This window comes from Budorcas taxicolor, chromosome 10 (genome assembly GCF_023091745.1).
Source record: "Budorcas taxicolor isolate Tak-1 chromosome 10, Takin1.1, whole genome shotgun sequence".
Lineage (NCBI taxonomy): Eukaryota > Metazoa > Chordata > Mammalia > Artiodactyla > Bovidae > Budorcas > Budorcas taxicolor.
The window spans coordinates 72,439,938-72,466,026 of record NC_068919.1 but is presented as its reverse complement, the minus strand read 5'-3'; the positions used below and the strand labels follow the sequence as shown (position 1 = coordinate 72,466,026).

The 26,089-nt window shown below is 38.8% G+C and overlaps 1 protein-coding gene across 1 annotated transcript in view; it reads right to left on the bottom strand.

Annotated features, from left to right (window-relative positions):
* Positions 1-10,008: 10,008 nt before the first annotated feature.
* SYT16 (synaptotagmin 16) overlaps positions 10,009-26,089 on the bottom strand; it is a 288,505-nt gene continuing 272,424 nt past the window's right edge. Inside the window, exon 8 of the mRNA XM_052647376.1 lies at positions 10,009-10,322. Coding sequence (XP_052503336.1) covers positions 10,009-10,322 — 314 coding nt within the window. The remainder of the gene's footprint in view (positions 10,323-26,089) is intronic.

The window sequence follows — 26,089 nt, the reverse complement described above, 5'->3', positions numbered from 1 at the left end:
AATGAAATGTATTCTTACAACCACCTGGCAAAAATAAGTAAAATGAGTATTATCCTTCCCATCTGACAGCTGCAGAACAGAAGGCTTACAGAAACTGTGACCTGATAGTCATTTTACAGCTCATTAAAGGAAGACTTGCTACCAGTACAAAGGCCTCATTAATTTTAACCTAATCCAATATTCTTTCTACAACCACACCATCTCTGCAATAATGCCTAGTTCTACAGGTTGCTGCAGTTACAGAGCAAAGGGCAGTGAAGTAAAGTGGCTCAGTCGTGTCCGACTCTTTGCGACTCCATGGACTGCAGCCCACCAGGTTCCTCCTTCCATAGGATTCTCCAGGCAAGAATACTGGAGTGGGTTGCCATTTCCTTCTCCAGAAAAAGGGCAGTTACTACACATATAAATGCAATCAAAATATTGCCCAGATCTTGATCATCAGTCAGGCTTCTCCCTCCACCCAGTGTGATCATCATTGTTATCACTTCACCCCCACCCCCCCACTTTCTTGGTCAGCCTATGCATCATCAGAGCAGGCCCTTCCATTCAGCATTCAGAGCTCCTGTGTGATCCGGATGCTACATACCACTTTCAGCTAATTTGTACAACTGACTATGGCAGGGCATGATCACAAAACTTCCTTTCTCTTGGCAGCAGTAGCAGAGATGTAAAGACATATAAACTAGTAACAGAAGGTAGTTTTCTGTCATGAATCAGTAATAATGTAATTAGCACTTTTATCAGTGTATATTTAAATCACTGTTCAATGACAAAAATACCACAGTGTCTCTGAATTTAGGGATTACATTCTCAGAGCCTTTGGAATTTTCTCTCATTAGCTTTTGGAACTCCTCTCTCCATTAGACTCTAGTGGAGTGAGGAAAGGCTTACACATGTTAACACATGATAAAACTATGTGTTTTTTAATGAATTTTCTCCTCAAGTGTAAAATAAACTCAGTTTCACATAGGTGAAATTGATCCCAGATTGTAAGTTGCTATATTTTATTTGATGAATCATATGAATTAATTCATCTATTATTGGATTCAGATCAGACACATTAACAAAATGTAACATAGCAATTAGAATGGTAAATAAAATTAAATAGGTAATAAACAAACTGGTACATGCAGACAATGGTATATTATTACTCAGCACTAAAAACAAAATGAGCTATCAAGACATGAAAAGACATAGAGGAAACTTAAATCCATGTTACTAAATTGAAGAGGCCAATCTGAAAACACCACACACTGCATAATTCCAACCATATGACATTCTGGGAAAAGCAAAACTATGAAGACAGTAAAAAGATCACTGATTGCCAAGTATTATCAGGGAGGGGTGAATAAGCAAAACACAAAAGATTTTTAGGTTTGAGAAACATCCAGGAGTGAACCCTAATGTAAACTATGGACTTTGGCTGGTAAGGATATGTCGATGTAGTTTCATCAGTAGTAAGAGATGTACCCATCCTGGTGTGGAGGGTTGATAGTGAAGGTGGGTGTGCAAGTGTGGGGAGAAGGGAGTGTATAGAACTCTTCACTTTTGCTCAATTCTGCTTTGAATTTAAAACTGCTTAAAAAAATTAAGTTTGTTAGTTTTTAAAAAAGTAAATAGGTCACAAAGACCATCATGCTTTTTACCCAAAAATAGAGGTCAAATCTTATTTCAACAGATATTTTTATAGAAATTTCTGTCACAATAAAGTATACGAATTCTAACTTCTTACAAATTTAATAATAGAATCTTCAATAAAATAAAATTTAAAATTCTGGAAAAGACTTTCATAATATTAATACTAAAGTTTAATTGACAGCTGTATTATTATGGTGGTATAATAAAAGACTGTATTATATTTGGGGGTAGTTGTAAATTGATAAACATTATCATGTCCACAAGGAAATGTGGCAAAATTAGTAAGCTTTGCTTGAAGGTACCAGCTGTAAAGAACTTGAAAAACTCTTGAGAGACATGTATTCCTAGAAAGTGAACATATTATGTAGAATAAGTTACATGAAAATATTCTTTTAGCGCATATTTTCTTCACTGATCAGAGTTTTTATTGGCAGCTGTCTGATATTTTATCCCAAACATCTAGGTCTTAGTAAATAAGAGATGTGAACTTTTCTATTAGGGACCATCAACTAAGCAACACCAAAAAACTGTCTTCAGTAAGAATTTCTAGGCCACCAAACATTCTGACTTAACTTACATGAATTGAGACATGTTTAGTATTTATCTGAGATAAATTTTTATGATAAGAATTATAAGCAATAAATCCACTAGAAAAATTCCTATTTTTGTCTTCTGTTATAAAATTGAAGGCATTAAAAGTTAGATTCACATTGTACATTGTTTGAGACTAGAAAACAATTATTGGTCCCTCTGCCAATATAACGACACCCCCAATGTTGATCTTTATCCATTTCATAGGATGCTCCACTTGCGTGTAATGTGTATAATATCTAAGACAAATTTTCATCAAAAGAAACAGAGGAACATAGGCATCTTTGTTTACACTGTCACCCCTTTATCTGGCAGCCAGCATCTCTAGTTTACTTTTTCAAAAAGTAAAAAGTAGCAATGCCTTTCAACTATCAATCACTGAGCTTGTAAAAATTGTGTCACACTCATTTGCACAGACCTAGCATTCCAGGGTCCAACTTACTGCCTTGCAAAGGGCATTCAATATTCCATTCTAAGAATAAAATATATTAAATAACCAACTTCTATCTCATGTTATAACTCACTTCATTAGTGGAAGGGAAGCTGTATTTCCTTCCTCTGAGGCTAAAGCATATCTATCTATTTCAAAGAGAAGCACAGACTAACAATCAATGTATTTATTCCTCAAGTAGAGGCAGAGTAATACTTTCCACTTAATTCTTTTGAATGAATAAATTATAAACTAAAACAAAAAAATAGAGCAAGTAGATACTTTAAGGGGAAAATGAAACAAAAGTACTCCAGAAGCATGGTGATATCAATGGGAAGACAGCCTTCTCACAATCTTTAAAGTGGAACTGGGAACACTGTCGCTTGAAGGCATGACGTAAAAACTCCCATACAGACACCTGAAGGCAACATTAGTGAGCTATGGGGAGCCGGTAGCACGGTTTTATTCTAGTGTCCTAGGCTTCCATGCCTGCCTCTGAGTTTGTTCTCTAAACCTCAAGCTGTTTTATCAGGTCCACAGTGGCTATAAATATAGCTGATTATTGTCTGTGTGTCTAGGATACTGCTTCATAACCCGAGGGAAACAAAAACAGTCAAAGCACCTCAGGAGAGGAAACTCACCTGGAGCCTGCAAGCATCCTCAAAGTAACCTAAACAAAGGCCGAGCAGGAACTCCCTGAAGAAAGCCTTCTATGATGCAGGGAAAAATCAATGTGGAAAAATGTCCAAAGGGGAAGAGGGCAGACCTGGTGTGTTGTTATTGTTGATCCTGTTTGCAGGTTATGTGTACAATATCAGGCTCAGAAGGAACTTCAGAAAGACTGTCTTTCTGGGTGCCCTGCTGTTCTCCTTTAGTCAGAACCTACCACTAATGCAGATGTTTCTATTTCAAAAGACTTCTAAAAGTGATGATTCTGTGATCTCTCCAATGTGACCAAGGCCTGCTCCAAGTCTCAGACTTCCCACATGTTTCTTCCAATAAATTGAATCGATACATGTCACCTCTTTCCAATAACTCAAAGTAAGGAACTTGACTTCTGTGGTATATAATGAGACTAATTGAACAACTGTATGCTGGTAAGCACTGTTATTTATTTTGTGACTAATTGCTTCAAAGTGTAGTCATGGCACTCATAAAAGATTTTAAGTCATGTTATCCCAAAGAGCATGGTGCCATAGACAAGGAAATTCAAAGAATACATTATGAATTAGCACAAAACCCCCTTCATATCATTCTTCTTACAGCTCAGTTAAACTCTCTTGACTTAAAGCTCTGACTCTGTCCACATGTCAAGAAGAGAGGGGGTGAGTGGTCTTCTTGGTAAGCACTCTTTACATCCTGGATAACCGTGCCTAGAAATCACCCCTCAGCCTTCTCAATACTCAGCCAACCCCTTTACCTTCCCTACATGCTGAATTACTCCCAGCTAAAACCCCTAAGCTAAGGAATTCTCCAATCTCTTCATGTTTCTCCTTAACTGAGAATAGTAGGATGTGAGTCAACACTTTAGCAACTTCAGAAATGTGGTCTCACACGTCCTCATCTCAGAACCCTGTTCAGTTTAAATCCACTAGTATGCAAGACTGGTTCGTGGCACCTGGTTGTGCTTAATATGATGACTGAATGTCCACAAAGGCTCTTCTAAGTTCTTTGGAAACTCTTTACTGGAGGACAACAAAACACATTTTCTATTACATCAAGGCACTCTTGAAAACCACTTAAAAAGGACTTAATATCAACCCTGATAAAATTCCTTTCTTTATGGTCTCTGAAGGGAAACAGAGATAAATCATTGGTCCTGACTATTACTTCCCAGTCAAACAGCTAAATGTAAATAGCTGCATCATTAGATCACTTTAAAAAAAAATTACCTATAAGGATATAAAGAAAGCTGAGCACCGAAGAATTGGTGCTTTTGAACTGTGGTGTTGGAGAAGACTCTTGAGAGTCCCTTGGACTGCAAGGAGATCCAACCAGTCCATCCTAAAGGAGATCAGTCCTGGGTGTTCTTTGGAAGGACTGATGCTGAGGCTGAAACTCCAATACTTTGGCCACCTGATGCGAAGAGCTGACTCATTGGAAAAGACCCTGATGCTGGGAAAGATTGAGGGCAGGAGGAGAGGGGACGACAGAGGATGAGATGGTTGGATGGCATCACCAACTCAACGGACATGAGTTTAGGTAAACTCTGGGAGTTGGTGATGGACAGGGAGGCCTGGCATGCTGCGGTTCATGGGGTTGCAAAGAGTCAGACACGACTGAATGACTGAACTGAACTGAAGGATATAATATGGATATAAGAGCTCCCAAAAAGAATGTTTTCCATTTTGAAAAGAGTGTCAGTAGTGTTAGTTGCTCAGTCTTGTCCAACTCTTTGTGACCCCATGGACTATAGCAGCCAGGCTCTTCTGTCCATGGGATTCTCCAGACAAGAATACTGGAGTGAGTTGCCATTCCCTTCTCCCGGGGATCTTCCCCACCCAGGGAAAGAATCCAGGGCTCCTACACTGCAGGCAGACACTTTACCATCTGAGCCACCAGGGAAGCCAAGGAGTGTCAGTAAGTGTGTGTTAGTCGCTCAGTCATGTCTGACTCTTTGCAACCCCATGGGCTGTAGCCTGCCAGGCTCCTCTATAGTGCCACACTATTTATCTTACTTTTCAGGTCAAAGCTGAAATAGGTACTCAAGTCGCCACCTTTAGCAACTCCTTTGATAGGAACAAGGTGCTCTGTCCACATATGAGCAGTAGAGAAGAGCTGGGTGTGAGAAGAGGTCTTGAGTGCGATTTATCAAGATGTACATACAAGCACCAGAGTGGATAAACTGGTTATCATACAATTATAAATTGGTCAGGATTTGGTCTTTATACATCATTTAGGGATTTATTAAGACTTAATTTCTTCCACACACTAGGCTTATCACGGTTGAGGTTGTCCCAAATGCAGACTAGCTTCGTGTAGTGTTACTAGCATAGCAGTGAACATAGCTGTCTTCCAGACTAGCTTCACCTGCCTACCCTTTTTAAAGTATCTGCAAATTGTTCTTCATACTTCTCTAGCATTACTATTACTTTCACTAGAAAGAGAAACAAATCTTAAATGCATTTTTAAGCATGATCGTGAGAAGGGAACATTGAATGGTTACTATATGCCCATCTCTATACGGTTATTTCATTATCAAAAAAAAAAAAAAGACCTTTTGAGGTAGGTATTATTTCCATCTTCCAGTTGAATAAGCAGGGTCACAGTGTGGCTAAGCAATTTTCTTAGGGCCACACAGTAGGCAGACTTTATTTAAAACCAGACTAGGGCCACAGCCTGTGCCAACTTCTCTGAATTGTTTAGACGAATTTCATTCACTCCATCTCTCTTTTCTAGCATTCCACAAGTTGTGAAAAATGATAGTTAATCTAAAATGGCTTTTCATTTATATTCGTTTATTTTTCTTGCATATATGCAATAGATGCTGATGGTATCTAGCATATTTATCCTTTAATTCTTCCATACTCATGCTACATCATTTATTTCTTTTATAACTTTTCCTAGCTTTTCTTTTTGGAATGAACAATTTCTAATACAGTAAAAATACTTTGGCCATTTCAGGATTATCTATCATTTGTTTTCCCTGGATCAAATAGAATGGAATGGTCTTTAGCCGCAGTTTATGCAAAGGTTAGAGGAGAGGCCACATGTAATTTCTAGTCCTGTTTCTTCATCATTAAAGGACATGATGCTTGCTTTTGATTTTATGTCATCTACAAATAATCCTTTCATATTCACTTTTCTGATCTTCACGTCTTGAATACTAAGCCCTCTGCTGCAAACGGATAACCAGGCTTTTGAGAAACCCTTAGTTCCACGGTCCTTGCTAAAGATCAATTTAATCAATTCAATGGCTATCAGAGAAGCATTTTCACTTAACCTGATGGGAGTTCCAACTTAAATAATGCATTATTTGAAAGGAAAGAGTTGTGGTTGTCAGAAAAGACCATGTGGTACAACCAGAATGCAAAACATAGTGACTGAGAAGTGTTAACAATCTGTCAAATATTGTGGGTGCTACATGTTACAAAGGCAGAGGCTGTGTTTCAGGCTGTAGCACCATGGAGAATACCAACATTTGAGGTCAATCTGTTACTGTCATGAAAGTTGATGCAGAGTGAACAGTGCCTATAGTGAGCAGCAACATAGTAGCATGCTTTCTTTTTCTCTTCTCATCTCCCATCATGGAAAGGATTCTTTCTCCAACTTTGTGCAGGTGGAATGTCAAGTCTATTACGTCCAAAGATGGTACAAGCTCTTTTTCTATTAAGAGAGATAAGACTTCCCCCTTCACAGTTATGCAACAGCAGCAAAAAGAGGGTCCAAAACAACTGTGCATCACACTGGGAGCCAGTGGAGGAGAGAAGTGAGAGCAGGTGCTCGGCTGCCTGGTGAATGGCCCATTTAAAAATTCAACAACAGTCAAAGGGGTGTAGGGAACACAAGAGCCACCTCCGTGACTGGGGAAATGGGCACTTCCCAATTCAGTGTTAACTCATGCCCTGAAAGAAGGCACGCTGTAAATCACATTTCCATAAACCTCCTGCATCATTTACCTTCCAAAATAATATTTTATAAGCATCCTCATAGAAAGAACTACTCAAACAACAAATTCTAGTGCTTCTTCAGTTTCATATGTCACTCTGAGATATTAATTATTAGCTAGATAAAATAGGCAAAAGCAGCTTTAACATGGCAGAACCAACAAATTATCTTTCATAACTCTTTTGAAAAGCAAATGTAGATATAAAAGCTCGAGTGAAAAACACGTTAAGTGCATTGTGTCTAGACTCTGCCAAGAAAACAAGGAAATTTAAGTGCACAAAATGAAGATTTTACTAAACCAGAATTTCAAATCAATGTAAAAAAATTCAGCCTCATATTTTAATGTGTCTTGTCATTAGCATTTTATATTTATACAAGCTTTAGGGTGAATGTGGCTGGATATTCAAGATGTACATGCATCCTACATGGTGAATAGCACCAACATAGTAAAATTATACAAGTGAAAAATGCTTTTCAGGCAGCCCTCCCCTTAAAATTTCTGTAAACTCTACCATAATCAGACTATGAGAAAAAAGATCAAGCACACAAAGATATTTTCACTATATCAGAAGAAAACCTTAGAAATGGTGGGTCAAAGCAGCAGAAAATGAAATATAGGTGATTATTGGGTACCATAAGACTTCGGATGCGGCAAACACAGAGCAGGAAAATATGAGGAGGAAAAATCCAGGCTGTCTGTACAATACATGCAGATTTTTTTCAAATGTAAATTTAAAGTGAATGCTGCTTCTATGTCACTGGATAAAGGAAAGCATAACAAGGCTGCTCTGCTTCCCCTTAAGCACAAGCGCATAAAGAGAGTAAGGGATGTGAAAAGCCAATTCTTTGTGCCACTACTTAATCAACTGCACTCAGTTCTACTCAATGACACAGCCACACTGCAAAGACCACTCAGCAGTTAATGGATATGATGTTGGAAAAGCACTTTGAGGTCTTCCAAAGCAAGGTAGGGGGGGAACCCAATGGAACATGGTTTTACTACTTATTCACAATAACTGAGCAGCATTATGTACAGAACTCCCATGACCTGAAAAGAAAGTAAGATATTCATTTATTTTTCTAATTCTGATTCTTCCATAGGAAATCACTTCTTTCAAAAGCTTGAAATTGGAATCGAGTTATCCTGTGTCCTAGTCTGGGCTTGTCAGGATAACCATTACAGGCTGTAGGAATAAATATGCGCTTCAAGTGCTACAGCCTACGTTTACAATCTGTCAAAATGCAGAGCTGAGGAGGAGTTATGTGTTTTTAACTGTATACATCCATCACTAGCTATCATCCTTCCCACAGACAGTGAAAAGTCAACAATGAAACATAAAAGCTAAAAATAAGTGACAGCAATTGCTCAGAAGAGCTGCACATGGGGCTCAGTGTTACACGTACACACACTCCTTCCCTTTTTCAAGACTGCCAATTTAAAGGAATTGAAATTAAGGGCTCAGACCTAAGAAAATAAACATGCAATGCACAATAATGTAAAAGTCAGTCAGAAGTAAAATTTCATGCTCATAAACACATGATCAGTGTTCTCAATGGTATGTGACCAGAATGCAAGTAGTGACTAATACACGTTGCTGCAAATACCATGAAAACTGACAATTATAGGCACTTCAAATGCTCAAAGAAGAATCAGTGTCATTCCTCACAAACTGAAAATATTCTTCATTCATGTTATAACATGTTTGTTTCTAAGTATCAATCAAATCAATATTTATTAAATACCTATTGTATGCAATACATTATGCTTTGATGGTCAAAAATATTGCATTAAAAATATGGTTTACATGCAAGTACACAATCAAAATATATGTATGAGTGAGTATATTGTATTGAATATAGAAAAAGTATCCTCTAGGAGACCACTAGATTCAGAAAAACCAATATACCCATGACTTAAATAGGTTTTTTTGGTTTTCTTCTCATTCTATAAGAATTTGTCAGGTAAGAAAAACAGCATAAAAACCTTGAAAGGTTTAATTTTGAAATCTTACATGCTCAAAAGGAGACAAGTTGTCTTCTAACAGTAGTTTCCTAATTCTTTTTCAGATTCAAAATGGTTCATCTAACCAAATCTCATAGGAAACCACACTGTATAAGATAAAAAGAGCTATTTAATTCATACAAATTTGCTTAATAAGTGCAAGTTTATAACATTTATTTGTTAGTCAAATAAATGAAGGGTTTTTTTAATAAAGAGAAAAATGTGAAATGGGGAATTATGGATGAGAGCTACATTCTTTTATGAGACTTAGGGTCAGATTTATTTCTGTATTTTGGAGTGTTTTGCACCATATTAAGGAAATTCTGATTCCTACACACGAGTGGTTTACAAATCGTAACTTTTAACAGCACTCTTACTGTTAAATCTCAGGGAGCAGAGGCAGCCAGAGAGCTTCATTCCAGAGCCTGACCCAAAACTCAATAACCTACTAACATAAATTAATTTATCATCATTCATCTTAACCATGATGACATTTCCCATAAAGTATATGTGACAGCACACATCTGGGCTTTTTTAAAATTATAGTATTTAAATCTAAATCAAACCTTTGAGAAACTCAAAGACCCTCCCACCCTCACAAGGTCTTAGGGGTTAGTAAAATTCAATCCCTTCTTATAGCTTGTCTGTAAAAAGCCTGCCAGCAAGCACTGAGTTGGTATCAGTAATCGAAACATGTATCACCAGGGTGGGTACAGCCCATAAACACCTCTTGACAAACCTAGGATTCGAGTAGTGTGTGCCACCTGCAGACCTGCTGCCCTTTGGTCTCCTTCATTTCCTCCCAGTGGTCTCGCTCCTCCTCTCCACTGCTGTTTTGACCCAAAGCAATCCAACCAATCATCTCTTTACGCTTCATGGTACGCCTGTTATACACGGAAATCATCAATGTGACATCAGACAGCTGAAAGAGGGCCACCTGGAAAATAAAGGTCTCCTTATAGACGGGATTGGGCTGACCACGTCGGATCGACGTCTTGCAGCGAGACATCTCTTGACCCACAGAATTGAAGAGAAAGAGCTTTCCGTATGTATCTAAGAAAGAAACAATGGAAATGAGAAGACATCAGTGCCTTCTGTTTTGCTGGTTTAATTGCAGTATCTACATGAGCAGTACATTTTTCCTTTTTAACATACTGAGCAGCATCTTTAGGCCTGGAACTTGCTGTTGGACTAACACACAGGCTTTTCCGGTGACTCAGTCAGTAAAGAATATGCCTGCAATGCAGGAGACCTGGGTTTGATCCCAGAGTTGGGAAGATCCCATGGAGAAGGGAATGGCAACCCACTCCAGCATTCTTGCCTGGAGAATTCCATGGACAGAGGAACCTGGTGGGCTACAGTCTATGGGGTCACAAAGAGTCAGACATGACTGAGCGACTATCACACACACGACACACACCTTACATGAACTCTTCAGGAAAGAGATGATTACCTTTAATGCTTAATGTTTCATGTGGCCCGCCATGGGATACCATGCTGATGCTCACTGGAAGGTCTACATGTGCAGGGGTGTGTACATGCAAAGGCATGTGTGCAGTGGTATTTGTGCACATGTAAATTCTTCATCCATATTTTATTTATGTAACAATATATATAAATTTTTCTCTATGTGTTTTTCTTTTCATTGTCAAAGTACTATTTATGCCTAAAGAGTCTCTTCTTTTCTCATTCTCTACTTATTCTTTGGACCACCTCATCCACTCAATGACACCTACCGGATCTGTATCTCTGACCTAGACTTCCCTTCCAAGCTCAAAATCCAAAGGAATACCACATTGTTCCTTGTAAAATCCCATCTTACACATATCATGTCTCCCTTTTAACAACTAGCTGCTTTAGTGTCCCCTAACCCTGTGAATGTAGCATCATCTGCTCAAGTCCCAAATCAGAACTCAGGACTGCATTTTTGACAAGACTGGCTTCCTTACCCCTAGTCCAGCTGATCAATCACCAAGTTCTGTTGATTCTGCCTCCACAACAGCTCCCAAATCCACCCACTTTCTTCCCTCCCAATGCTGCTGAACTCTTGATGTATACTGTCAGCTGAGGTCAACAACCTCTCCCACGTGCATTACTGCATGTTTCTTTGCTGATGTCCAGTCACTGGATTGACAAATCCCATAGTCAAAGGTCTGTATAGTCAAAGCTATGGATTTCCAAGTAGTCATGTATGAATGTGAGAGTTGGACCATAAAGTCCTGAACATTCATTGGAAGGACCGTTGCTGAAGCTGAAGCTCCAGTACTTTGGCCACCTGATGCAAAGAGCTGACTCAATAGAAAAGACCCTGATGCTGGGAAAGACTGAAGGCAGAAGGAAAAGGGGACAACAAAGGATGAGATGGTTGGATTTGGCATCACAGACTCAGTAGATATGAATTTGAGTAAGCTCTGGAAGACGACAAAGGACAGGGAAGCCTGGCATGCTGTAGTCCATGGGGTCACAGAGTTGGACACAACTGAGCAGCTGAACAACAACAACAGTCAGAGGGGTCTTTATAAAGTACAGATCTGGTTGTATCACTCTCACTAATAAACAAAGACTAAACCTTCAATACACCCCACTAGTCTCAGGATAAAAAACTAAATTTCTCAGCATAGACTACACACCCTAACCCTCTTATCTTCCAGTTTCATTGTGCATCACCATTGCCTTTATACACTACATCCCCACTCCACTGAACTACCTTCATCCCTCCAACCCACCCTGATTCTCTTTCTCTTTCACCTCTGCATAAGTTATACATGCCCTCACATCCCAAATGATACCCACCTTTCAGTTCAGTTCAGTCGCTCAGTCGTGCCCAACTCTTTGCGACCCCATGGACTGTAGCACGTCAGGCCTCCCTATCCATCACCAACTCCAGGAGTTTACTCAAACTCATGTCCTTTGAGTCAGTGATGCCATCCAACCACCTCATCCTCTGCCATTCATTAGTTTGGTTTAGGTGTTACTTTATCTGAGAATCTTGGATGACTACTTTCGCCCATGCTGACCATCTGCAGGCTCCATCAAAATATAATTTTACCTCTCTCAGCACTCATTACCCAGTATCTCCATCGCCTGTTTACTTGCTGCAAAATTGTCAGTTCCCAGATGGGAGAAAGAGAGATTTCCCTGTTAACCATTGTACCCCATGCCTGGTATAATGCCTAACATGTGGTAGACACTCAGTAAATATTAAATATTTTATAATGAATGTTTGTGACCATCCAGGAGGCTCACCTTTCTGTTTTCTTTTGGACTTAAGTTTTCAAATTTGCAAAATGGAGCTAAATCCCTCATTTTATAACCCCTGTACTAGAATGCCATCAGATGGTCACTAGCATCATGGGTTTAGTCATTTATAGAAAGTAAGTACTAACATAGTCTATTACTTTTGCTAAAATTCCTGAATGGATAATTATAAAAAATTATATCTTAAGACAATTCTATTTTTACTAAAATTATGTAATGTATCAATATCTTGACTTTCTCTTAACTACAACTTTTGCCACTAATTTATATGGGTTTTATCCTTTAAAAAAATCTACATTTTGGTGTTTCCCAAATTTTATCTTTTTGTACATTCTGTTCAGTGTGGGCTAAATGCTGATTAGTGTTTACTGCTCACTTTCCCACCTAACAACCAGTCAAACTTTTTAAAGTGTAAACCCAGATCCCTGTAATTTATCGTTCTCTACAAAGGCACTGTAAGATAGGAAACAAATTACAACCTGCAGTTTTCTTTCTATGTTGATCTTTTTCTATTCCGGTTTGATGTGTTATTTTATGCACTTATCTGCTGAGAAACACAAGGTGTGAAATTGCACTTCAGGTGTGAAAACACTTATCTGTCTCAGAAAAAGGGCTCTCCACTCTTCAAACTGCTCTATGGAAAAAGCTGTCAGCAAACTGACAATAAGGGAGTGAACTTGTGTTTCTGCAGCCGTACAGCTACACAATTCCTGGAGGAAAAGTTCAATTCAGTCACCAAACTGATCTGGCAATTCTGCTGCCACTTATGGCAGTAGGAATTCAGTTAATCTTGCAAACAAAGACTTGCTCATTTCACAAAGAGAGCAATTTCCAGCTTTCTCCTGGTCAGAAGATTATTTTCTAATTACGAGAAAGGCTATTTACAACCAAATCACCATCACTGAAGCTGAATTGTACATGATTGACAAAAGGGGAAAATAATAAAAGTATAAATGATCCAGTCTGAGGACATCTGACCAGAAGAAGAGAAATGCCATGCCAATTGTTACAGCTCAAAATTATTAAGAGTAATCATATGCTTACTTTTTAGCTATCCAGGGCTATGACCAGAAAATTCTGCTTGTGAGGAATAGTGAGGAGTAAGGTTGGAGCAACCCCACATCCAAGGAGTGGTGGCTGCGTGGGCGCAGGAGGGCCTAAAGGAGCTATTCCACTTTCAAGGTAAGGAGGGGCGGTGGTGAGGAGATACCCCTCGTCCAAGGTAAGGAGCAGTGGCTGCACTTTGCTGGAACAGCCGTGAGGAGATACCCTACGTCCAACGTAAGAGAAACCCAAGTAAGACGGTAGGTGTTGCAAGAGGGCATCAGAGGGCAGACACACTGAAATCATACTCACAGAAATCTAATCAATCTAATCACACTAGGACCACAGCCTTGTCTAACTCAATGAAACTAAGCCATGCCCGCGGGGCAACCCAAGACAGGCGGGTCATGGTGGAGAGGTCGGACAGAATGTGGTCCACTGGAGAAGGGAATGGCAAACCACTTCGGTATTCTTGCCTTGAAAACACCATGAACAGTATGAAAAGGCAAAATGATAGGATACTCCCTAGGTCAGTAGGTACCCAATATGCTACTGGAGGTCAGTGGAGAAATAACTCCAGAAAGAATGAAGGGATGCAGCCAAAGCAAAAACAATACCTAGCTGTGGATGAGACTGGTGATAGAAGCAAGGTCCGATGCTGTAAAGACCAATATTGCATAGGAACCTGGAATGTCAGGTCCATGAATCAAGGCAAATTGGAAGTGGTCAAACAGGAGATGGCAAGAGTGAACGTCGACATTCTAGGAATCAGCGAACTAAAATGGACTGGAATGGGTGAATTTAACTCAGATGACTATTATACCTACTACTGCGAGCAGGAATCCCTCAGAAGAAATGGAGTAGCCATCATGGTCAACAGAAGAGTCCGAAATGCAGTACTTGGATGCAATCTCAAAAACGACAGAATGATCTCTGTTCGTTTCCAAGGCAAACCATTCAGTATCACAGTAATCCAAGTCTGTGCCCCAACCAGTAATGCTGAAGAAGCTGAAGTTGAATGGTTCTATGAAGACCTACAAGCCTTTTAGAACTTACACCCAAAAAAGATGTCCTTTTTATTATAGGGGGCTGGATGCAAAAGTAGGAAGTCAAGAAACACCTGGAGTAACAGGCAAATTTGGCCTTGGAATATGGAATGAAGCAGGGCAAAGACTAATAGAGTTTTGCCAAGAAAATGCACTGGTCATAGCAAACACCCTCTTCCAACAACACTAGAGAAGACTCTACACATGAACATCACCAGATGGTCAACACCAAAATCAGACTGATTATATTCTTTGCAGCCAAAGATGGAGAAGCTCTATACAGTCAACAGAAACAAGACCAGGAGCTGACTGTGGCTCAGATCACGAGCTCCTTATTGCCAAATTCAGACTTAAACTGAAGAAAGTATGGAAAACCACTAGACCATTCAGGTATGACCTAAATCAAATCCCTTATGATTATACAGTGGAAGTGAGAAATAGATTTAAGGGCCTAGATCTCATAGAGTACCTGATGAACTATGGACTGAGGTTCATGACATTGTACAGGAGACAGATATCAAGACCATCCCCATGGAAAAGAAATGCAAAAAAGCAAAATGGCTGACTGGGGAGGCCTTACACATAGCTGTGAAAAGAAGAGAAGTGAAAAGCCAAGGAGAAAAGGAAAGATATAAGTATCTGAATGCAGAGTTTCAAAGAATAGCAAGAAGAGATAAGAAAACCTTCCTCAGTGATCAATGGAAAGAAATAGAGGAAAAGAACAGAATGGGAAAGACTAGAGATCTCTTCAAGAAAATTGGAGATATCAAGGGAACATTTCATGCAAAGATGGGCTCAATAAAGGACAGAAATGGTATGGACCTAACAGAAGCAGAAGATATTAAGAAGAGGTGGCAAGAATACACAGAAGAACTGTACAGAAAAGACCTTCACGACCAAGATAATCACGATTGTGTGATCACTCACCTAGAGTCAGACATACTGGAATGTGAAGTCAAGTGGGCCTTAGAAAGCATCACTACAAACAAAGCTAGTGGAGGTAATGGAATTCTAGTTGAGCTATTTCAAATCCTGAAAGATAATGCTGTGAAAATGCTGCACTCAATATGCCAGCAAATTTGGAAAACTCAGCAGTGGCCACAGGACTGGAAAAGGTCAGTGTTCATTCCAATCCCAAAGAAAGGCAATGCCAAAGAATGCTCAAACTATCGCACAATTGTGCTCATCTCATACGCTAGTAAAGTAATGCTGAAAATTCCCCAAGCCAGGCTTCAGCAATAGGTGAACCATGAACTTCCAGATGTTCAAGCTGGTTTTAGAAAAGGCAGGGGAAGCAGAAATCAAATTGCCAACATCTGCTGGATCATCAAAAAAGCAAGAGAGTTCCAGAAAAAACATCTATTTCTCCTTTATTGACTATGCCAAAGCCTTTGACTGTGTGGATCACAATAAACTGTGGAAAATTCTGAAAGAGAAGGGAATACCAGACCACCTGACCTGCCTCTTGAGAAATCTGTATGCAGGTCAGGACGCAACAGTTAGAACAGGACATGGAACAACAGACTGGTTCCAAATAGGAAAAGGAGTACGTCAAGGCTGTATATTGTCACCCCGCTTATTTAACTTCTATGCAGAGTACATCATGAGAAACACTGAGCTTGAAGAAGCACAAGCTGGAATCAAGATTGCCGGGAGAAATATCAATAACCTCAGATATGCAGATGACACCACCCTTATGGCAGAAAGTGAAGAGGAACTAAAGAGCTTCTTGATGAAAGTGAAAGAAGAGAGTGAAAAAGTTGGCTTAAAGCTCAACATTCAGAAAACGAAGATCATGGCATCTGGTCCCATCACTTCATGGGAAATAGATGGGGAAACAGTGGAAATAGTGTCAGACTTTATTTTTGGGGGCTCCAAAATCACTGCAGATGGTGATTGCAGCCATGAAATTAAAGACACTTACTCCTTGGAAGGAAAGATATGACCAACCTAGATAGCATATTCAAAAGCAGAGACATTACTTTGCCAACAAAAGTCCATCTAGTCAAGGCTATGGTTTTTCCAGTGGTCATGTATGGATGTGAGAGTTGGACTGTGAAGAAAGTTGAACGCTGAAGAATTGATGCTCTTGAACTGTGGTGTTGGAGAAGACTCTTGAGAGTCCCTTGGACTGCAAGGAGATCCAACCAGTCCATTCTGAAGGAGATCAGCCCTGGGATTTCTTTGGAAGGAATGATGCTAAAGCTGAAACTCCAGTACTTTGGCCACCTCATGTGAAGAGTTGACTCATTGGAAAAGACTCTGATGCTGGGAGGGATTGGGGGCAGGAGGAGAAGGGGACGACAAAGGATGAGATGGCTGGATGGCATTACTGACTCGATGGATGTGAGTCTGAGTGAACTCCGGGAGTTGTTGATGGACAGGGAGGCCTGGCGTGCTGTAATTCATGGGGTTGCAAATAATCGGACACAACTGAGCGACTGAACTGAAGGTTGGAGTCTTTGGGGGTTCAATAAGCATCAGTCAGAATGGAAGAGAAAGGGTCAAGTAAATACGCAACTTTACTGAGCTGTTTTAATTCTTTGGAATTGATAGTTTAATACTTGCTGTAGAGCACCACCAAGCAGTATTTTATCTTCTGTTGGTGATTCAGACACCTCTCAGCGTCTCTAGCAACATAAAACCATCATCAAAAGGCTGAATGGGTCACAAACCCCTGGTAGTTTTGGATGCTGTCCTTCTGACTCAGCTTGTCAACTGTGTCACTTTCTCCACAAAGAAGACACCACATGAACCAAAACAAGTCATAACAGCAAAATGTTTCCAATTTATCATGGCACAAACCTATGTCACTTGGGATTCAAAAGTCATCTTTTCAAAGAAACAATGCAATACCACAAAAGTTAGTTACATAGCTCATACAAAACAGCTGCCCCACGGCAGCATGATGGTCTGTCACTTGTAACTGACTTAGCCTTGGGGTGGGGTGGGGCACTATGATTCTCTGGGCAAAGGAAAGGAATTTGGTCATTTAACCTCTCCTTAGCTTCTAATGTATTCATAATTATTAAACATCTTCAATATACATAAGAGATATACAATATACATTGTATATACTATGTATATTGTACATACATATGTATGTACAATATACATAGTATATACATTAATACTACCCATATTTAGGTTCCGATCATGGATGCATGCTTAGTTGCTTTACTCATGTCCAACTTTTTGTGACCCTATGGACTGTGGCCTGGCAGGCTCCTCTGTCCATGGGATTCTCCAGGCAAGAATACTGGAGTGGGTTGCCATGCCTTCCTCTGGGGGATCTTCCTGACCCAGGAACTGAATCTGCATCTCTTACTTCCCCTGCATTGGCAGGTGGCGTCTTTACCACTAGCACTATTAGGGAAGCCCCATTTGATATTTAGCATTTTTCATATTTACTATTGACCTTTCTGGCGAAGGCAATGGCACCCCACTCCAGTACTCTTGCCTGGAAAATCCATGGATGGAGGAGCGTGGTAGGCTGCAGTCCATGGGGTCACTAAGAGTCAGACACAACTGAGCAACTTCACTTTCACTTTTCACTTTCATGCATTGGAGAAGGAAATGGCAACCCACTCCAGTGTTCTTGCCTGGAAAATCCCAGGGACGGGGAAGCCTGCTGGGCTGCCATCTATGGGGTTGCACAGAGTCGGACACGACTGAAGTGACTTAGCAGCAGCATTCACCTTTCTGCTTGATATTTAGGAAAAAAAATATAATTGAAGATCCTTGAGTATTCCTCCTACATCCTGTTTGGTTTCCCTTCTCACTACAGGTAATTTCTCTCCTGGATTTGGAATTCATCACCTTTATGTATATTTCTAACCTTTCACTATAAAAGTAGCCATAAATAAAGCTATCCAGATTATACTTAAATTATTTCACACATTTAAAAGTATTTAGCATTTTATGTATGTCCTCCCAAAGCTTGTCTTCTTTTGAATTCAGCATTAACTTTTTTATATCACTTAGACTGTTGTATACACCAGTGATTCATTTAAGTGCATAGTATTCTAGTATGTTAATAAGCCACAAGTAGCTTATTCATTATTTTAATTAATGGACATTTGTTTTTAATGACAAAGAATTGAAAAGATTTCAGTGAATACTTTGGTATTTTATATCATACCAACATTTGAGAATTTCTCTAATACATCCCTAAGAGTGGATATTCCAGAGACAAAATCTTATTATTTTTATTGTTAATGCCTTCTCCATGCCTGCGATTTATCCTTTTGCTTTGTGTATAGTAACTTTTGCCATTTAAATGCTTTACTTCCTGTGGAGTCAGTCAGGTTCATCAATGTTTTCCTTTTAGTTGACACATTAAAAAATTGTTTAAGAAATCCTATCCAAACTCAATGGTCTTCCACATTTCTTCTATGAGTCTTAAGAATCTGTTTTGCAATCTGATCTTTAATCCACCTAAGATTGCTTTTTGTATGTGGCGTGAGGTAGGGATCTGATTATTTTCCCAAATCAGAAGCATTATACATTAAATAACCCATTATCTCCCAGTTGTAATGTAATGTTGATCAGATATCAAGCATCTAGCTTTAGTATCCTTCCCTTAACTTGATATTTATTATCATCCTTTTATGTCTTGATATCTGTTAGGAAGAATCCTTATATCATCTTTTTAAAATTTTAGTTATTCCAATCTCTTTCTTTAACTGGCTCTTGCATATGAATTTGAGAATCGGTTAGTCAAGTCCTTTAAAAAAAAAATCTGTGGGGATTTTGATTGGGATTGCACCGGATATATAAATTTGAGGAAAGCTATTATTTTCACAATATAGATTTATTCTAGCCAATAAACATGTTCATCTATTTATTTAGTTTTATTTTGTGTATTTCAAAAAGTGTTGTGATTTTTAAATAATTTTCTTACTCATGTTTTATCAATGCTATCTTTTGGTATCATAGCTACTGTTACTTTTGTATATATTAATGTATTAAAACTCTACTTTCTATCTGTCCTTGATGTATTAGAAAACAAGTTTGTATTTAAAAATGTTATTAGTTTAAATTTATAGGTTTTTAATGCATTTTAATGCAATCATTTTCTATAAACAATAGCAGTTTTGTTTCCTCTTCTCTAGCTTTAAATTTTTATTTCTTTTTATCATTCTACTAAATTGCCTTGAGTTTCCAGTTTAATGCTGGGTGAGAGTGATTCTAATGGGAATCCTTATTTCTTGTTTGATGGATTTTAAGATAAAGAATGATAGCTAGTGTCCCTTTTCTTAAAATGCTCACCATCAGGGTTAAGCATGTTCCCTTCCCTATTCCCTGGTGGCTCAGATGGTAAAGAATCTGCCTGTAATGCAAGAGACCTGAGTTTGATCCCTGGGTTGGGAAGATGCCCTGGAGAAGGGAATGGCAACCCACTCCAGTATTCTTGCCTGGAGAATTGCATGGACAGACAGTCCATGGGGTTGCAAAGAGTTGGACATGACTGAGCAACTAACACTTCTCTACCACATACTAGTTGTTGACATTTAATACCACTTCTGTCTTTCTAAGCTCTTTTCTTTACCAAACTTAAAATTACATTCCCCTGTATCTCTTGCCAGTAAGATCCCAGTTAGATTTCACTAATGAAAGTGAACTGTATGAGAGTGGAAAGCAAAAGGAAAGGGGAATCACAAATCCTTTCAGGCCACACACCAGTTGCAGGCATGTGGACAGGAATTAGCAAGCAGATGGCAAAGTAGGGTGTTCACCCATGGCATTCGAAGATCCTTGTGAGAACCACTCCTTTCACGTGCACAGCTCAGACTGTACCAGTGCCTTTCCTGTGATGCCTGTACTTCTGGATTTCCCGGAGAGAGCTTTCCTGTCCTTTACTGACCAGACTTCCCATGCTTGAAGCCTATAAGAAACAACTTCTGATTCAAAATATAGCTAGAGTATTTCGTATTTTCCTGACAAAATTGTGACAAAGTAATCAGTAATCTAAACTGGAATGCAACTAAAATAAAAATACAAGAAGACCACTGGCCTAGAAGTTGGGTGCCAGGTGATGGAGAAACTCCTGTCAGACACTAGGATAGTGGAGATCCATCATTCATATTAAGTGATGGCAAACTGTCATCTGCTATCACTTGGAAGGAAGGAAATATGCTTAATATTTGTAGTTATAAGGGGAAAAAATGAAAAACAGAATGTTAGAAGTGTGTATTCACTACTACTGGCTTCACCTAGAGGCTGGGGAGAGGTGAAAAGTACTCTTGAGAAAGATGAATGTGCAAGGAAAGAGAAAGAGAATCGAAATTCAGACATTTCTGTGATTGGAAAAGTTCCTTGCTTCCAGATCTCCAAACAGTAAGAGATAAATTTTTAAAGGCTTCAAACAACAAAGGCTCAATAAACCTTCTCAGGTGAATAATGTGATAGTGACTTGGGTTAAGTATCAAATTAAGGATGAAGGCTTCACACCAAATTTGAGGTGACTGAGCCATGTGAATGACTTCTGAATATAGAATATTAGAAGTAATAGATTACCTTCAATCACAGCTGAAGTCAGTCATTCCCCCTGTCTCTTCCCCTTCCATGACAACAAGGCTGGTCACATTTTGAATATATTATCACCTCATTAAATAGAAAGAATCTGCATCCCTTACTTATAGCTTAGAGGAGCATTGCCTGCCTTACTTTGGATTGTGGTGAAAGGGAGAAATAAACCTTTGCTGTATTAAGCCATGAACTCTGCAGAATTTGTTATTGCACCGTAACTTTGCCTATACTGATACATCTTCTATTATTCATCTGCCATGAATTATTTTTGCCAATAAAGCAGTGTATTTCATCAAGAGCTTCTTTTGCAACTATTGACATGATCAAGTTTTCCCATAAATCAGTTGGTATAGTGAGCTATTAAATACATTAGATTTCCCTAATGTTAAGCCTTTCTTGCATTCCAGAACTAAGCCCAATTTGTTGTTAATTAGTGTTTCTTTTTCTTAAACATTATGAGGCTAGGTGGCCACCCAAAATAAAATGTAGTAGAAGTGACAGCATGTGAGGAGAGAGAGATAAGGAGAGATTGGGAGGAAGAGAAATATTAACCTAATGCTATATCTATCATTAACAAAGCAGTTTTAGTCCCTTGACATTTATTATTATCACCAATATATTTTGATATATTTTTATTGATTTTGTTTATGCCATCTAGTCTGCATTTTCTAGGCTTTTAAATATCTCTGCTTTTTATGGGATTAACTGAATTTTCTTTGTTATAATTTAGTCTCTCTACTGGGTTAAAAGTTGGATTAAAATTTTAACATGTACCCTTGATTTAATGTCCAAAATGAATCAATACCTCTACCTTTTTTCTGTGGCTCAGCTGGTAAAGAATCTGCCTGCAATGCAGGAGACCTGGGTTTGATTCCTGGGCTGGGAGGATCCCCTGGAGAAGGGAATGGCTACCCACTCCAATATTCTGGCCTGGAGAATTCCATGGACTTTATAGTCCTTGGGGTCACAAAGCGTCAGACACGACTGAGTGACTTTCACTTTCACGCTTTTTCTAAGTAGCATAAGTACCTTAGAATTCTTTGATTTTGGTCTCCCCTTCACATCTTTCATATTATTCCTGCTAGGAATTTCAGTTCCACATTATTGCTGTAGTCCCAACATCAGGCACGTTTCCCACTTTTGCTGTTTCTGCTTTACGCAGTCTACACAAGCTCACATTTACCTACATGCTGATCTTTTTATTCCTGTTTTCATTCCCTTTCTTGCACTTTACTCCTTTCAGGTTCAATTTCTTTCTCCCTGAAATCACACCAGTTAGTAGTTCTTCCAGTGATAAATCCTTTCAAGCTTTGTAAAAGAAAAAAAAAAAAAGATCTTTATTCTTCTGCCACTTAAAAAGAATAATAAGTTGAGAGTGTCTTTTTCTCAAGCCTGTGATGATATTCTCCCCTTGTCTTCAGGCTTCTACTGTTGCTGTTACCAAGGCTGTCTTCAGCCTGTCATTCTTCTGAAGAAAGCCGAGTAGTTTTTTTTTTTTTTTAATCGGTTTTATTGAGATATAACTCACATACTGTGGTGACTGTATTTTCTCTCCTGTTGCTTTTCAGATTTTCTAACTTTGACATTGTTGTGAGAGTTAAATGAGGTGATATAAGTAAAGGAACATCACATATGCAGTCAACAAGTTATGGCTGCACATAAATCTTCATATGTATTGACCTTAATTCTGAACATGTAATGGCTATTAATAAGTATTTACTATACTTAATGGAAAATTGGTCCAAGATTTTAAAAGAAGGTGGTATATCCTCTATTCATTTCTGTGTAGTCCTTTTTTCCCTGTGTTTCATCCATAGAGGTTACCTCCACCACTTCCCATTTGTTCCTCACACTAACCATGAGCCTGCTTGACTTGCTTTTTTGTTTTTCCTTCCTCTAGTCTCTGCTATTGTGAATGCCTAACAAGGTTAATATGCTGCTGCTGTAAGTATTATCATTGGGGATGTAATTATCACATATGGCTAATCATGCCCACACTGAGAGGCTGGGGAACGCATTGTTTTTAACCAGAGGGGACATCTTAATGATCATTTTTGACTGAGATCATTATATGTGTGTATATATACACAATGCAGTAATGCACTGGAGAAGGATGGAGAAGCAGAACCTGCCAACAGAATAGCTAACTTTTTAAAACGTAGACTTGTATAGGTAGCATTAACTTGTGAACCCCACTTAATAGGGAAGTAAATGGAATTCTGAGAGGTTAAAACAATTGTCCAGGCCATGCATTAATTGGGTGGTAAGCCCAGGAAAAGAACAGAACAGAGTTGCTAGTTAGTTGTTAGTGAATTGTTTTCCCACAAGGCCAAATTCAAAAGATAATCAAATGCTTCTAATTCTCAATGGTGACTTCTTCAAAAGCTTCTGTATAAGGATTTCAAAAGTCTAGCAGACACTGAAAAGGGATTTTCACCTAGACCATCTGCCATGTACAGATGTGAAGACTATTCCTTGTCATCATGTTTGTAGACTAGCCTGTACTATCTTAATAGCAAATATGACAACAATAATGATCTCTTGTACTAAGTGAGATTTTACCTTGAAAGTGCCTGACATCTTGACATTGTTCCCAGCCTTGAGCTAAGATTAGTTCATTTTGTTAACTTGTTTACAGATTATTTCTGAATAGGTTCTATGGAATAGTTCCAGTAATTTTCAAACAGCCTATTTTACCTTCCCTGGTCCACCTATGATTTGAAAAATATATGTAAACATATTTAAATTTTTATAATATGGACATTTTCAGCAAAATGGAAGGAAGGAAAGAAAGAAGGGAGGGAGGAAGGAAAAACGGAAAGAGACAAGAGAGGGAGGGAGGGAAGATAGCAGGAAGAGGGATGTAGATATAAAAATCTATCTATCTATCTGATGAATAGAGAAAAGGTTAAAGTTAGAAAGAAAGAAATGCCCAATCATATACTTTGTCTTGGGATGGATGTGGTTTATGAAGGATGCTATAGAAGATGCCCTTGGGTTATTTGATTGATACCCTGTCTATTCTGTCCAAGGTTGAGTCAAGGGTGGACCTTGAGATGTCAACATAATTTAAAAAACAATGTAATGCCCACCACAGTATTTCCTATCAATGGCTACATTCATGTTTTATTTTTATCTACCTAGCCCAACTGAACTATTCCAGACCAGACCAGTTTTTTATGCCTATTATTTTATAATAAATTACCAAGTATGCTGAAAATTTTGAAATAATTATACATCAGATACCCATATATTCATCACCTAGATTCTTCAATTGTCATATTTTGTTCCACCTATGCTATGGCCTGATGTGTCCTACCAAAATTTGTATGTCAAAGCCCTCATCCCCAGTATGACAGTATTTGAATGAGGGATCTTTGGGAGGTAATCAGGTCATGAGGGTGGAGCCCTCATGAATGGGATCAGTGCCCTTAGAAGAACAGCCATGAGATAGAGGTACTCTTTCTCCATCATGTGAAGATACAGCAAGATATCTGCCTGAAAACCAAGAAAAGGGTTCTTATCAGGAACCAAATTAGCTGATCAAATCCAAATTGATCTTGGATTTCCCAAGCTCCACAACTGCAAGAAAAAAATTTCTGTTGTCTAAGCCAGCAGTCCCCAACTGTTTTGGCACCAGGGACCAGTTTTGTGGAAGACAATTTTTCCATGCATTGGTGGGGGGATGGTTTCAGGATGATTCAAGCACATTATATTTATTGTGCAAAATAAATATAATGTTACATCAGCTCCATCTCAGATCATCAGGCATTAGATCCCAGAGGTTGGGTACACCTGGCCTGAGCCACCAAACCTATGGTATTTTTGCTATAGTAGCCTGAGATAACAGACTTTGCTTTCTCATATATCTATACATCTATCAACCTGTCATACCTGTAGCCATCATTGTTCTTTACCCCTAAACATTTCAGCATGTTTCATTAACTAGAGTTCAATAATTTATAGTTCTCTCATATTATAAGATAAAATTTACATGCAGTGAAGTACACAAAGCCTAGCACCATTCAGTAAGTTTTAACAAATGCAAACATCCATTTAACCCACATCCCTATCTAAATACAGAATACGTCCATCACCCCAGAATACTCCCTCATGTCCATGCCCAGTCATCTTGATACCAATACCAATCCTGAAGCAACTACTCCTCTGCTTTTTTTTTTTGCACTATATGTTTAAACAAATTTTGCCTGTTTTAGAACTTCATATAAATGGAATCATGCAGTTGGTACTTGGTATGTTCTTGAGATTCCTCCATGTTGTTGAATGCCTCTGTTAATTTCATTCCTTTTTATTGCTGAATAGTATTCTACTATAGAAACATATCTTAATCTATTTATTCAATTATGAGGACATAAGGGCTCTTTGCCATTTTTGTACACTACAATAAAGCTGCTATAAACCTTCTAATGAAAGTCTCTTTTTTTAACTTATGGACAAATGCCCAAGAATAGAACTGATGTATTTTCAGTGCATGGTCAGCTACATGAGACAGCACCAGGCCTTTTCCCAAAGCTGTTATTCCATTTTACACTCCCACCAAGAATGTATTTGCCACATCTCACCAACATTTGGGGGAACCAGTCTTTTCAGTTTTAACCATTCTGGGGTGGGGAGGTGTGGTAGACACACATCTTTAGGGATGCTCTCACCAGCTCCTACCCACTAGAGCTAAACCTGCCTCTCACTGAGCCTTCTCCCCCAGGGATTTGGGGAGAGGAGCATACATCTGGTGGCTTATTTCTTCTAAGGCCCGAAAAGAGAAAGGTAACAGCATCTATTATTAGTCCACCTCTCCTCTATCTTGCTTAGAAAGAAAAGTTTAAAATATCAGAACAGTCATTTAGCTGGATCAAGTTGGCAAATTCAAAGTTATCTTTTGGCTGACAAAATATTTGATGCAAAAGATCCTCACTTCAAAAT